This window comes from Hipposideros armiger, unplaced genomic scaffold (assembly GCF_001890085.2).
Source record: "Hipposideros armiger isolate ML-2016 unplaced genomic scaffold, ASM189008v1 scaffold_108, whole genome shotgun sequence".
NCBI classification, from domain to species: Eukaryota; Metazoa; Chordata; class Mammalia; order Chiroptera; family Hipposideridae; genus Hipposideros; species Hipposideros armiger.
Genome location: NW_017731458.1, coordinates 2,623,207 through 2,636,362, shown reverse-complemented (window position 1 = coordinate 2,636,362; position 13,156 = coordinate 2,623,207). Strand labels below are relative to the sequence as shown.

At 54.5% G+C, this 13,156-nt stretch overlaps 1 protein-coding gene across 10 annotated transcripts in view; it reads right to left on the bottom strand.

Moving 5' to 3' along the window:
* The window catches only part of KSR1 (kinase suppressor of ras 1), a 157,869-nt gene that overhangs the window by 27,988 nt on the left and 116,725 nt on the right, over positions 1-13,156 (bottom strand). For 9 of the 10 annotated variants that reach the window (XM_019646995.1, XM_019647000.1, XM_019646998.1 and 6 more), the window contains 6 exons: positions 11,674-11,678; positions 9,073-9,133; positions 5,345-5,428; positions 3,910-3,971; positions 3,699-3,805; positions 1,061-1,229 (listed from right to left, as the gene is read on the bottom strand). In XM_019646995.1, the coding sequence (XP_019502540.1) occupies positions 1,061-1,229; positions 3,699-3,805; positions 3,910-3,971; positions 5,345-5,428; positions 9,073-9,133; positions 11,674-11,678 (488 nt within the window). The remainder of the gene's footprint in view (positions 1-1,060; positions 1,230-3,698; positions 3,806-3,909; positions 3,972-5,344; positions 5,429-9,072; positions 9,134-11,673; positions 11,679-13,156) is intronic. The other variant, XM_019647005.1, reaches the window with a different exon arrangement.

Here is a 13,156-nt window from a genome sequence, read left to right as displayed (position 1 = left end):
GGAACCCTGCTGAGATGGGCCCAAAGCGTTGCCCAGCCTCCTGCTGGCTGTGTGTGGCCCCAGCTGGGGGTCCCCTGGCACAAGAAGAGCTGTACCTCTGTCCTCCTGGGCCTGGAGCCCCAGGGGCCAGTGACAGGTAGGGCCTGATTTGGATTCCATGGGCTGAAGCTGGCAGTGGGCTTGTGACTGGGCTGGGAGCAAACCGGACCACCGCAGCCACCGTTCCTTCCTCCAGGCTGCCACATGAAATAAATTTTAGGACGAGATCTACTGCTAGGAGCTGCCAGGCACGCGGAGGCTCAGCTCTCATATGGGCAAGTGGGCTTCGTTCCGTTCCCCGGGGAGAGCGGACAGCCCCAGGCTTGGCCGCGAAGTGGGGATCCTGGCCTTTTAGACCCCACGGCAGCCGCAGCTATAGCGGAGTGAGAGGTCAGCTCTGGTCAGGTCTAATCCAGCATGCATGCGCCTGTGGGACTCTGTCCTTATCTGAACACTGAGGATACCGAATTCCAACCTCAGGTAGTCTCTTGTTTTATGGAAAAGAAAACAAAGGCTCCCATTTAAGTAGTTTGTCCAGATCACAAAGCAGGTAAGTGACAGAGGCCCCCAAATCCCTTCTCCCGGGCCTGCTGGGCCTGCCCCAGCTCCCCGAGTTGCCTGCCATGCTTCCTGGGAGCTCAGGAGCCCTGAGTGAGTAAGCAGTGTCTAGGAGAAGCCAGCCATGTGCAGGAGGGCAGCATGGGGATTATGTCAAGAATGCAGGCTTCAAAGCAGACAGACCTGGCTTTGATCCTGGCTCTGCCAGTTACAGGCTGTGCAACTCAGGGCAAGCCACTTCCTCTCTGTACCTCAGTGTTCCTGTCTGTAACATGGGTACAATAACAGCATCCAGCTGTTATCCAGCTTAAATATGGCAATAAAATTGAGCTAGGTACAGCGCCTGGCTCCCAGCAAGTACTCTCAGTGGCGGCAGTGTCTGACCTTGGGCCTGCTAGGGTGTGCTAAGAAGGGGCACCCAACTCCACCCCTGAGGGCCTGAAGAAAACCAGAGGTGCGATACCTGGGAAGTTGAACCTGCTGTCTCGCTGGCCCGGCGAGGGGTTGGGGGGCGTGGTGGCACTGGATGGGTTGGACGACGTCGGGAAGGGGGCCGGCGAGGAGGGCGTGGAGGACGTGGTGGAGGACGGGTTGCTGCTGGAGTCCAGGTGGTTCATGGCTGGAGGGTGCTCCTGCAGGACCAGAGATGCAGGAAGTGTCACTGCCCTGCCCAGCCTGCCTCCCACGTCCCACGCTGGGGCCCTCCCTTCCCCGTGTACACACGAGGAGGTCAGCCTAGGGCATCCTGACATTTTACTGGTCTAATATTTGAGGGAAAGATGGCACAGAGACCCTCGCCTCACCGCCCACCCCCCAGAGGAGCCCTGCTAATCCTTCTCATTTCAGCTCCAACATACTTTCCTCCCAGAAGCCTCTCCTGAGCCCTGGCTGGGGCCGTGCCCCTCCTGATCCTCCCGTAGCGCCCAGCTCTTTTCATCAAGGCACTCAAACTGCGGTGTGTCAACTGCGTCTTGGGTGGTTTTCTGAAGAATGTCTCGCCCACTATTGTGTGTCGTGTGAGGGCAAGGACCATGTCTGCTCATCATACACCCAGCGCCTGGCTCTGAGCCAGCACACAGCAGGGTGTTTTAATGAATTAAATTCAGCCTCTGAAGAGTACTTGTTTAGTATGTAGTACACAGCAGGTGCCTAATAAGTGCTCCCTCCACTCTTTTGCAGACCTGCTGGCTAGAACCACCCAGTGGTTTGAGCCGTCGCACGGCCAAAGGACCACCTGAGAGCGGGCTACAGGGGGACTGATTCTATGACCCTGGACCAGAGTTTCCCAGACCCAAATAACAGCGGGTGGGGGAGGAATTCCTTGGTCCAAAAAGTTGGGGCCACATTGGGTTAAATACTAAGTTGAACAGGTTTTTTTCATGCAGGCCCTAAAAGCTCTGGGATGCACAGTGGACTCTGTACAGTGGGCCTCGCTGCCCAGGGACCGCCACCACCACTAGGTGTCAAGCTAAAGAGGGGGATGGACTGGGATTCACTGAGCACTTACTACGCTGGATCTCACTCCAAGGCCCCAGACCCTCTCTCCTTGTCTGGGCCAGGCAAGCCAGGGCAGGGGGAGTGGCTATGAGGCAGGCTGCAGCCCAGCTCCTCCACTCAGCACCTGCATGACCCTGGACAAATCACCTTGCTGAGCCACACTGTGTTGTCTATAAAACAAGGGTGTCAGCTGCTGCCTTCACGGGGTTGTTCATTTGCTCAACGTTCAGCACAAACATTTCCCCTACTGTGTATTGTGTGCCAGGCACCCACGTAGGCATCAGGGACCCGGCGGGAGGACAACATGGCTCTGCCCTCCAGAGCACCCCGACCGGGGAGACGGACAGCAACAGGTGACTGACTGCACGGTGCAACGTCAGGTCGGGGGAATGCTGGGAAGGAAGTGACACAGCCAGGGGCCCTGTGCCTTAGGCCATGTCCAGGCCTCCCTGAGGGTTTCAGTGGTATAAATGCTGGGGAGGGTGTTTCAGGCAGAGGGAACATAGGAGACATCAGGTCTGGAGCAGCTGGCTTCCTTTGTTGGACAACGAGAGGTGGCCTGGACTTTCCCGGGGAGCCCTAGCTGTATCTTCAGGGCCCCCAGTGTTATCTGGCCACACCACTTGCTTCTCTTGTCTCTACCTAAACCTCTACCCAGGTTGGCCCGACCCACTGAAGGCCAGCCACGGTCATGGAGCTGCCGGTCACACGGCCCTTAGTAGGGAGACAATTATATGCTAAGCCCTGGCCTGGGGCTGGGACACAACACACTTAAAACACAGAGGCCTGGGGGAGGCCACCCATTTCATGGTCACCAGGATGGGGGCAGCTGTCCAAAGCCATCTGTATGGGCACCTTGCAGACACCATGCACACCTGTGCACGGGAGCCCGTGACAGGTCTGTAGACCCTCCTGGGACACGCAGGCCTTGGAGAGTCTATCTAGTTGCAGAGGACGCCTGCCTGCATTAGCAGAGAGGATCGACCCTAGGCTATAGAAAGAAATACACTTTCATGCGTTCCTTTCGAGGGCACGTTTGCTGCACTGTGACTAAGGCCCAGGCTCAGGAGCTGGGCCTGCCTCTCGCTCACAGGGGACCCAGTACTCAGTTTCCTCATCTGTAAAATGGAGGTAATGGCAGTCTGTGCCTTTTAGCACTATTGTGAGGGTCAAAGGAAACACCAATGGAAAAAGTTCCCAACTCAGTGAAATACAGTAATACCTTGGTTTGCGAGCATAATTCATTCCAGAAACAAACCATTTGTATCGCAAGACATCGCTCATTTACCACGTTAAAATGTATTAGAAATGTTTGCTAGTCTTGCAGAACACTCTCAAATAAAGTTACTCGCAATCCAAGGTTTTACTGTATTAGCTCAAAAAGGGGGCGGGGGCTATAGGCACATCACTGTGATCTCGACATATGTAAATGTGAAGTCTGCTAAATGGCTAAAGACAGGATCCGTGAAAGCCGCCCTCTGGCCAGGGATCTGGGCTGTGTTGTCATGCTAGACTTCCACATTAGGGGTGCTTTACAGAGAGGAATCCAGGGTGGGGGTTCTCCTGGCAGAGGCACAGGAACCTCGGGCCATTGTCCAGCGTACCTTTTTTGTCAGTGCTTTGGGGAGGGTTCCAAAATGGGGTTCGGCTGCTCTGTCCACCGGGTTGTTGATGTCCGAAGGGACAGATTCTGTCCTCCGAAGCCTAGATACTGTTTAAAAGAGAGGGGGAAACCATCAGCAGGGAACAGATCAAGATAAAGATTCACCCCCAATTCAGAAGGCAGAGGAGAGAAAGGGCAGAACAAACACTCACTTGGAAGGAAGGATATTCTACAGGCGGGGGCTTCTTTTGTACACTTGTTATGACACTTCAACCTGGTAAAAAAAAAGGCAGGGTCAGTGCACGGAGGGCCAGACAGGGCTCCCGGGGCACATGTGGGTCACATGTCTGTTTCTCTTTTCTAGACAAAAAAAACCTTCCACCCACATTCAGAAAGCCCCAGAGGAATCTGAACTCACAAAAAAAGATGAATTAAAAGGAGAATGTCTGTATCACCCAAGTATCCCAGGGATGCAGGGCAGCCCCACCCACGACATTCCAGCATGGGCCTTGTGGTCAGAGGGTCAGCAGGGCTGGGCCAGGAATGGAAAGAGCTGAGCTCTCGTTTCGGTCCTGCCTGCTGCACTGTGTCTCGGGTTCTCACTGATCAAATGGGCTGACATTTGGGGCCCAACCAACCCTACACTGCAATTGCAGGCGAGCACGGGGCTCAGGGATCACCATCTCCACACGAAAGGTATTACTTGAAAGGGAGCTGGAGATCCCCAATTTAAAGCCACATGGCCAGGAGCCACAGCAGACCTAGGCTGGTGAGAAAACTCTGGCATCTCCTCGGTGGTCAGGAGAGTCATCGGGAAAACACAATTTATCCCGCTGACATGTAGGAAGGCCCGATCCCTACAGGCTGTCAGGAACCCAAACGCTTTTACACATACTCGCTCAGATTCTTGGGGCAATCCTGATGGACAAAGAGACCTGGAATAATCTTCCCAGGTGTACAAATGACAAAAATGGGGCCCAGAAAGGGTGAGTGCCTTGCCCCGAGTCACACAGCAATGCAGGGGCAAAGCGGGAGGCAGCAAAGACTCCAGGCCCACCTTCTGCTGGGTGAGGGCAGCGAGACAGAAGGGGACAAACTGATCGCACCACACTACCCATCCCGGTCCTTCTCTCCTACCAGAAACCACAACGGTATGAAAACGGAAAGCTGGATGTGTACAGAATCTACATTCTTTCCTTCTGTAAGTACCATGAGCCATCTCTCTGTTTTTACCATTGCCTGTCCCTGGTTCCCATCCCTTGAATGCTAAAATGTAAGGCAAATATCAGCACTCCTTAGAGTTTCCAGAATAGCCTTCCCGTTCCTCTCTGCCTTTGGACAAGATGCTCCCTTGGCCGGAAATTCACTTCCCTCCTTGGTCTACCTGGCAAACTTCTATTCGTCCTTCACAGCCCACCTCAAATATCCCCTTCTTCTGGGATTGCCTTGCTTGATGCTTCCTTTAATCTCCCTAGAGGGGGGCTGATCACTCCTTGGTGTGCTGAATGGAAACACGAATAGCAGGTTTATGGGAACCCATTGAACTCTTGACTCGTCCTGAGGCCAAGAATCAAGTAGCGGGGCTGTTACTAAACAGTCCTGAAAGTATGCTCCCCTCTCCCACCCACCTCGCCCTCCGCTCATCACCTGCAATGTTTGCACTTCACTCCGAACATCATGTTCTTCTGGCATACGTGGCACACCTGCGACAGCCAGGACTTGGTGGAGAACCTGCAGGAGAACACAGAAAAATGCTCACATGGGCCGGGAGACCAGGACCTGAATGACGAAGGGTCACCACACAGCTCCAGGGAAACCAAGAAACACGGTTTCAACCCAGAGCCCCAGGCACCCTCTCCCTGGGTGGGCAGGGACATCCAGGAACCACTGTCCCCCCCTTTCCCACCACATTCAGATTTCCCAGCCACAAAACCATCATTGTCAAAATCCCAAAGCGGGCGTCACTGACTCCAGCTCTCGGGTAGGCAATCTGGCAATGGCAACCAAAATTACAAGTATGCAGACCTTCTGACCCAGCAATTCCCATCTTAGGAATGTATCCAACAGATACTCCCATGGATGGCAACGGATGTATGGGCGACATGACGCTCTGCAGCCTGTTTGTAGCGGTGAAAGACTGGGAATGACAGGCGCTGTTTAGGTGTATCAGTGACAGACTACATGCAGAAAGCGTGGTCCAACCCGGCAACTGAGCACCAGGCAGCCGGAAAAGAAAACAAGGATGCTCTTTCTGTGCAAACATGGAATGATCTCCAAATTACACTGTCAGTGCAGAAAGGTACAATACCACATGATTCCATTTCTATGAAGTTCAAGGATAAGAAACGCTCATCTAGGATGACAGAAGTGAATAGTAACCTCTGGGTGGCAGCGCTAGCGACTGGGAAAAGCCCAAGATAGCTTTCTGGGGGCTGGAACCCTGGGAATCTTCACTCGGGAGGTGTAGACATGTCAAAATTCACTTGTGCACTCTTAGCTCTGTATAAATTGTGCCTCGATTTAAAAAAGAAAAGTATAGAACAGCGTATATAACGTATGCAGTATTTGTGTGAAAATTTAAAAAAGGAGGCAGAAGAGTCCACATATGTATTTGCTTGCATAAAAATATCTCTATAAGGACACACGAGAAACTGCCAAGATCTGCCTACAAGGGGAACTGGGGGGCTGGGGACATGAGCAGGAGGGGACTTTTCTGTATGTATACCCTATTGCACCTCAAGAATTTTGAATGTATGCATGTATTTCAATCCAAATCCAATCAAAATTTAAAAATTTAAAAACAAAAACCACAAGCTAGATTGGAAAGAAGGATGGGGTTGAGTGGGCCTATCTTCCAGAGAAAGAGCCCAAGGCCAGTCCACAGGGAGATGATGTCGAAGGGCAGAAAGAACTCACAGTTTTGGAGAAACAGATTTTTAAGAGCACAATACCTCATAGTAACAGCAGAATGAATAGCAACCGCAACAGCATTTGAGGAGCAGTGTTTAATGCATCCATAAAGCATTAGCTCACTGGATTCTTGCAATCTCCCCTGGGAGTTAGGCAAATCCAGGCTTCTTAGTACACAGGCAAGGAAACCAGCTCAGAGAGGTTAGGTGACTTTCCTGAGCTCACACAGTTGGGCTGCTGGCTGTGCAGCAGAAGCAAGACGCCACGCTCCTGAACTGAGAGCTGCGAGGCTTCTCTGTATGAGACCACTGGGGCAGACAGCAAGGGAAAGCACAGCTCTGGGGTCTGACCCCGCCAGGCTGGAGCCTACTGACTACTGGCTCAGGTGCCTCGGAGCCGTCTGCAATGGGGGCCAACACGCTCACCTCTCAGCGACCTGGGGAAGATCACACACGCGCTATGCTGTGTGTGTGATTGTGTGGTGCCGGGAATGTGGAGGAGGCGTGCAAATGTTACTATCTCCACCAAGCCAAGATGGGAGCTCCCGGGGGGGGGGGGGGGGGGGACAAAGGCACCCACCTCCCTGGAGTGAGTGTGTTTTAAGGAGTCCCAATCCTGCCTCCCTGGGACCCACACTCTTTCCGGGCTTTAACCTTCTCTCATGTCAACACCAGGGGGAAGAGGAGCAGTTCAGTGGCACCCACCTCCCTGGAGTGAGTGTGTTTTAAGGAGTCCCGATCCTGCCTCCCTGGGACCCACACTCTTTCCGGGCTTTAACCTTCTCTCATGTCAACACCAGGGGGAAGAGGAGCAGTTCAGTGGTATCTGAGGTGACCTCCACAAGGAAATCCTGAAAGTAGGCTGAAATGATAGGTCTGGGCATGAGAAGGGGCAGATGCTGGGGAGGTGGGTGGGGGCGGGGTAAAGGCCTTCAGGGACCAGGGACGGGTCATGGGACAGTTTTTTCTGCCACGATTAGACCAAAATCCTGTAGACCTTCTTGTTGAGACGGGTCTGGATCATGGGTTTAAAAACCAAGAGGGTGTGACTGTGACATCACCTAACCAAGCCCAGAACCGGGGCAGGGTGGGATAGGCCGCCTGGCAATGCTAGACAAGAGGGGTGCTGCTGCCTTGCTTGGGGGGCAGCATGGGGGACAAGCTGCCGCGGCCTCAAACCCTCTGTGAAACCAAGTGCAGCCAAGACAAGAACAAAACGGATAGCCTGCTGATCCTGGGGTCCCCTGGATAACGCTGGCCTCTCTCAGGCGAGAGCCAGGGGCTAACACCAAGTGCTCCCCACGGCGGGACATGTGACGCTCAGATGCACATCACATTTTAGCCTCATGACATGACTCAGAGAAAGTTCCATTTGCAAAGGAAGAAACTGAGGCTCGGAGAGGTGACTGCTGACAGGCATGCCGCTCATGGGGCAGGAGCGGAGTTCCCCACCCCACTTGAAAGGTCGTGCTCTCAGCAGCGCTTTCTCGGCCCTGGGAAGATCACACCGGCACCTTGGGTAGGGGCGAGGGAGGCGCTTAGACCTCCATTCAGGGCCTCACTATGGTGCTGGGACGCTCTCCCCAGGGTCTCAGGTACAGGCACCCCAGCCCTGACAAGGCTTCAAACAGAGGTGCCCACGCCCCAGCCAGCAGGCTTGAGCACTGTCTTCATGGCAGTGTGACCTCAGGCAAATTACTCCACCCTCTCCAGGGCTCCCCCTCTGGGTGAGAATTCCAGGCTGGCCTCCCACTCAGGCTCCCACTCAGGCTGGAGTGCAGCTCACACTCCAGGGGGCAATGACAGGCCCTGGCAAGATGCAAAGCTCTCGCTAAGCATGCCCTGTTGTGTTCACAAAAGCACAGGAACCCAAGGCACCGTCCTGCTGGTTGTCTGCGTGACTAGACGCCAGCCGGACCTGTTGTTGGTAGCACACACCAGCTGCATGAGCGCTGAGGCCAAGCATTCTGCACAGTGCATGTCGTGGGCCTGCATCAGTCCACACCAACACGTATGAGCGCCCGTCGCTGCAAGTTGTTGGAAACCTAGATCCCCAACCTCAGGGACGGGGCTCGGGAGTCTGGAGTTTCAAGCTTCATGGGCTCTGGTGTGTGGCCAGTTGTAGGATCCACAAGACATCCAGCTGCACTCAGGAGAAGCTCCTGGCTCCTCCTCCAAGGGACTGTGACCCGTGTTTTCCCTCAGCAGACTGAGGAAGAGACCAAAGGAGGCACAGCGGAGGCCCCAGCAAGTCCCTGTGGCCACAGGTGACACACAGGGGCTCCAGGTGGGTGCAGCGCTGTGTCCACAGAGGTGATAGAGACAGATCAGAGGCAAAGAGTACTGAGAAACAGGGGTCAGGACAGACTCCACTATGATGAAGAGCGACTCCTCAGTGAGAGCTCCGGCACGTGTGGGTTCCATATCCAGCTGTGCCCCCTCCCAACCCCGCCCGGCTGGACCTACCTGTGTGTCACCGAGAGCCCGATGTCCCTCCGTACCATCTGTGGGGATCCGTGCGGGAGATCTGCGGGGAAAGAAGCCAGGTCGGGCAGGCTGAGGGAGGTCTGATCCCTTTCCAGAGATCACAGGCTAGACGGGCATAGAGACTTACTGACTGGCAGGGAAATGTACCTTAACCTGCACCTATCCACACGGACGGGACAGGCTAGACCTACAGGGCAGCCATGCGTGGCCTGCTTCTGCAATGAGTGTTACTGCCTGGCCTCTGCAGACGGTTTAAAAACTGTCCCTGTGTGGTTTCTAGTTACGGTGGAAGGCAGGCGTGAGAGGCAGAAGGTAAAGCAAAGGTGAGGGGAGAGTTCACCTCCAACCTCTACCTCTTGCACTCTCTCATGGATGAACCCACAGATCACCTGTTTGTGAGTGGTTAATTCTGGGCACTTCTTGTGAAGTGGGTAGAAGTTGTCTGGCCTGTGGCAGAAGGTTTGAGGCTGGTTAGCCATGTGGCACATCCAGCACCCTGAGAACTTTGCTGACAGTGACCGCTGCACATCTTGGCGGGTAGAGTGAGGACAAGGTGGCGCTTTACCATGCTCCCACATGGCCCAGTCCCACCTGGCACTCAGTCTGAGCCTCTGGGGAAGTCTCACTTTGGAGACGTCCCCTCCGCCTGCCATCCTAGAGGGTGCCCTGGCTCTCCCTCTCCTAATCCTGGGCTTCCCCCCAAACAACAGGCATCACAGGTCGGCAGTGGAGGAGCATCTGGAAACAAGCCCTCCATCCACGGGCAGCCCACATGTCCAACTTCCTCCCTCCCCTCCTCGGCCTCTGCAGCCCCTCCTCCCTACCCCGCTTCTGCCCATGCTCAGCACTGTTTCCCTCCTCCCAGGGGTTCTCCACTGAGCCCATGAATGGGCTCCAGGGGGTCTGGGAGCCCTCTGGACTGGGTAAGCAGAATGCTGTGGGCTTTTCCCTGGAAATGGGGTCTAGACTGTTATCCAAGTATCAGAGACCTGTGACCCAGAAAGGTCAGAAACACAGTGCTTGAGGGATCTGTGGCCATCTCGTGTCCTCCGAGTCAGCAGCACCCTCTACCCCCCAGGAGCCCACTGCACCCTCCCTGGGACCCGCGTGCTGGCCTGGCACACAGCTGGTGCTCAGTAAGTGCTAGTTCACTTAGAGACAAGTACCACATACCCAACCACAAGGAGAAGAGCATGTTGGAGGTACTGATTCCTCCTCCCACCCCAAGGAGAGGTCGATCAGGGCCAAAAGGCCCTTTGCTGCCCCACTGATGACTGGGAACCCACAATTATACCCCCTGCAGCTCTCTCTGGTATGTGTGCCCTGGGGCTGACTTGTCCCAGCTCCCTCCTGGGGCCCACCCCACCACTGTCAGCAGCCAAGGCCATCAAAGCGCATGGGTCTACAAAGTTTAGGTTGTCAACCTAAGAGTCAGACAGACTGTGGGGAAATGAGCGTTCAACCATCTATCTCTGAGCACAACCTGTGATTGAGTTGTTGTCTGTCATAGGCATTGCATAGGAGGGAGCTGAGGTAGCACACGTGCCAGGCGTCGACTGTTTCTTAGACAAAAGACTGGCCCTGAAGGCCTAGTCCTGCCTTCCTGGCAAGCTGGGGAAGCAGCCTCACTGGTACGGCCTCTCATTATCGCAGCAACCGGGGAGATGATAGGGCCAGGTAGTCCTGGGGACGGAGGTGCTAGCTTCTCCTCCAAGGCTCTGTGAAGACCGTGGGGAGAGGGAAATGCAGCTCCCCTCCTTCCTCACCCTGGCAGTCCCGCAGCCAGCTCCATTTCCGCACCGTCACTGATCTCTTCTCACCTCTAAGGCCCAACTGACAACCTCATCACTCTGTTTAGCCAGCTCAGGATACAGCGAAAATAAACTGCTATTTTGCTCAGGCAAACGTCTCTGCGTTTCCACCGAGACAATTAAAAGCGTACTCCACAGGCACGCCGTTTCTCTCTGCTTTGACTCAGGAGAGAGAAGCCCCAGGGCAGAGCCACATGCAAGAACCTGTTCCTGACCCAGAGGTGGAGGGGTCAGAAAGGTGGTCAGGGCCGTCTGGGCTCCATCCTTCCCTCCCAAGGGGGCATTTGCCCTTCCAATCTCTGAGGGCCTCATTCAGAGCAGAGGCGCATTCCTGCCTCCAGAGAGGTCCCTCTTCTGCAGAGAAGGGTCCTGAGAAGTCAGCTGGCGTCTGTGGATGGCTAATGTCCACCTACACCTCCTGGGAGTGCGGTGTTCCCACAGCAGCCCAGCAGGTAAACACTCGCTGCCAGAGTCCCCTGTGGGGAGGGCAAGGCAAGAGGGCCCCCTGTGGGGGACTGCCCATGAGCTGTGACATTCCCAAGGTCTCTGCTTCACAAAGAGATGCTGTTGGCTGGGCTGAGGCCACCGTGTCATCTGCAGGCCACCTGTCCTAGAGCTACTCCCTGAGGCAGTTCCCAGAACCTCTGCTTTTGGGCTATGGAAAGGCCAAGTGGACTAATAGAGGGTCAAAGAACTCCACCCCCGATGGGGACAGCAACACAAACATGGCTCCTGGGTGGCAGAGGGGACGAAAATGAATCACTCTTACCAAACCTAGAAAAGACAAAAAAAGAGAGAAAACAGGACTAAGTCACCATGCTGGCTCAGTGTGTTCCCCAGAACATTACCCCTGAGGGAGGCAACAGGCAAGGTGCTGGGAGGAGGACTTTGAGCCCCTAGGGCATGGGGCCAGGCTGGCTGAGTGTCTGTGGGGACATTTCCTCAATGGGAAGGGCTTGCTGCCCCCCGCCACTGCCGAGTGGGCACTGTGCACTTTAATACATTAGCTTATCTGAGCCTCGCCAACCTCTCAGCAGTAACTACAGTCCACTCCATTTCACAGGTGAAGAAACAGGCTCAGAGGCTCTCAAGGTGACATGCATGTAAGTGGGGGAACCCTACCCAGAGCCCTGGGAGGAGGGGTACTCAGGGTCGAGCCAGGAGAAGGGATCTGTCTACCAGAGAGGAAGTGGTTGGGGCAGGGAGAACAGTTGTGAGAGCAGAAAGGTGGTCCCCAAGCAGGGTCAGGAGGGGACATGCCCTGAGCCACACCGCCCTGGGGTGCAGCTGCTGCTGCTGCAGGGATGAAGACGGCTGGGAAACCCAGGCTCCTCAGTCTGCCCTCAAGGCTCACTGAGGACAGCCAGGTGGCCTGAGCGTCCATGTCAGTACTAGTTCTGGTGGCTCTGTCGGGACCCAACGCAGAATCCCAGGGTCTAAGGCCCAGTTCACCAGCTGTGTGGATCTAAGGCAGTGGTGTCTCTGCCCGAGGCTCTATTTTCTGCGAGGAGCCAGGATGAGACCAGAGCCCGCCTAACGCTGTTTTCAGGAGAAAATGAGAAACAGACGCATTGGGTTTTGCCCACTGGGGTGCCCTCTGATTCACATGACCATGTGTCCACATGGTAGTTATCACTGCTCTCTGAGACAAAGAGATCCTTGGGTGACATACTCAAAACCATCAGAGATGTCTAAGGTCCATCCCAAAAGGGACCTAAAACGGCTTGCACTGGGATGGGGTGGGGAACAAACCCACCCAAGGCCAGAAAAGGGGTGCCCATTTCAGGAGAGAAGCCAGGTGCCCCAACCCTCAGAGGTACAAGAAGGTAAGAATCAACCCAAAAAAGCTCCCTCCTTCTCCTCTGCCCTGCTCACAAGAGTAAATGACAAGGGTAACTTTTGTAATAGTAAAAACGACAATGACCTCAATGCCCATCAAGAGGGGAGGAGTTAAACTATATGATGAAATGATAGGAAAATGTTAAAAAGATGAGGTAGCTTGAATAATTATAAATATATACAAAACTGATAACCCGGTTGGCTCCAGAAAGGGGAAATTGTGACAGAAGAAAAACGGTAGAGGTGAATTTTATACTATATACCCCTGTAAAGATGAACTACATAAGCTACAAAACTTTTGGGCATTGTGGACCATGTGACTGTTATTAACGATTTAAAATACATAAGGGGCCGGCCGAATGGCTCAGTTGGTTAAGAGCTCGCTCAAGAGTGCGAGCTCTGAGCAACAGCAG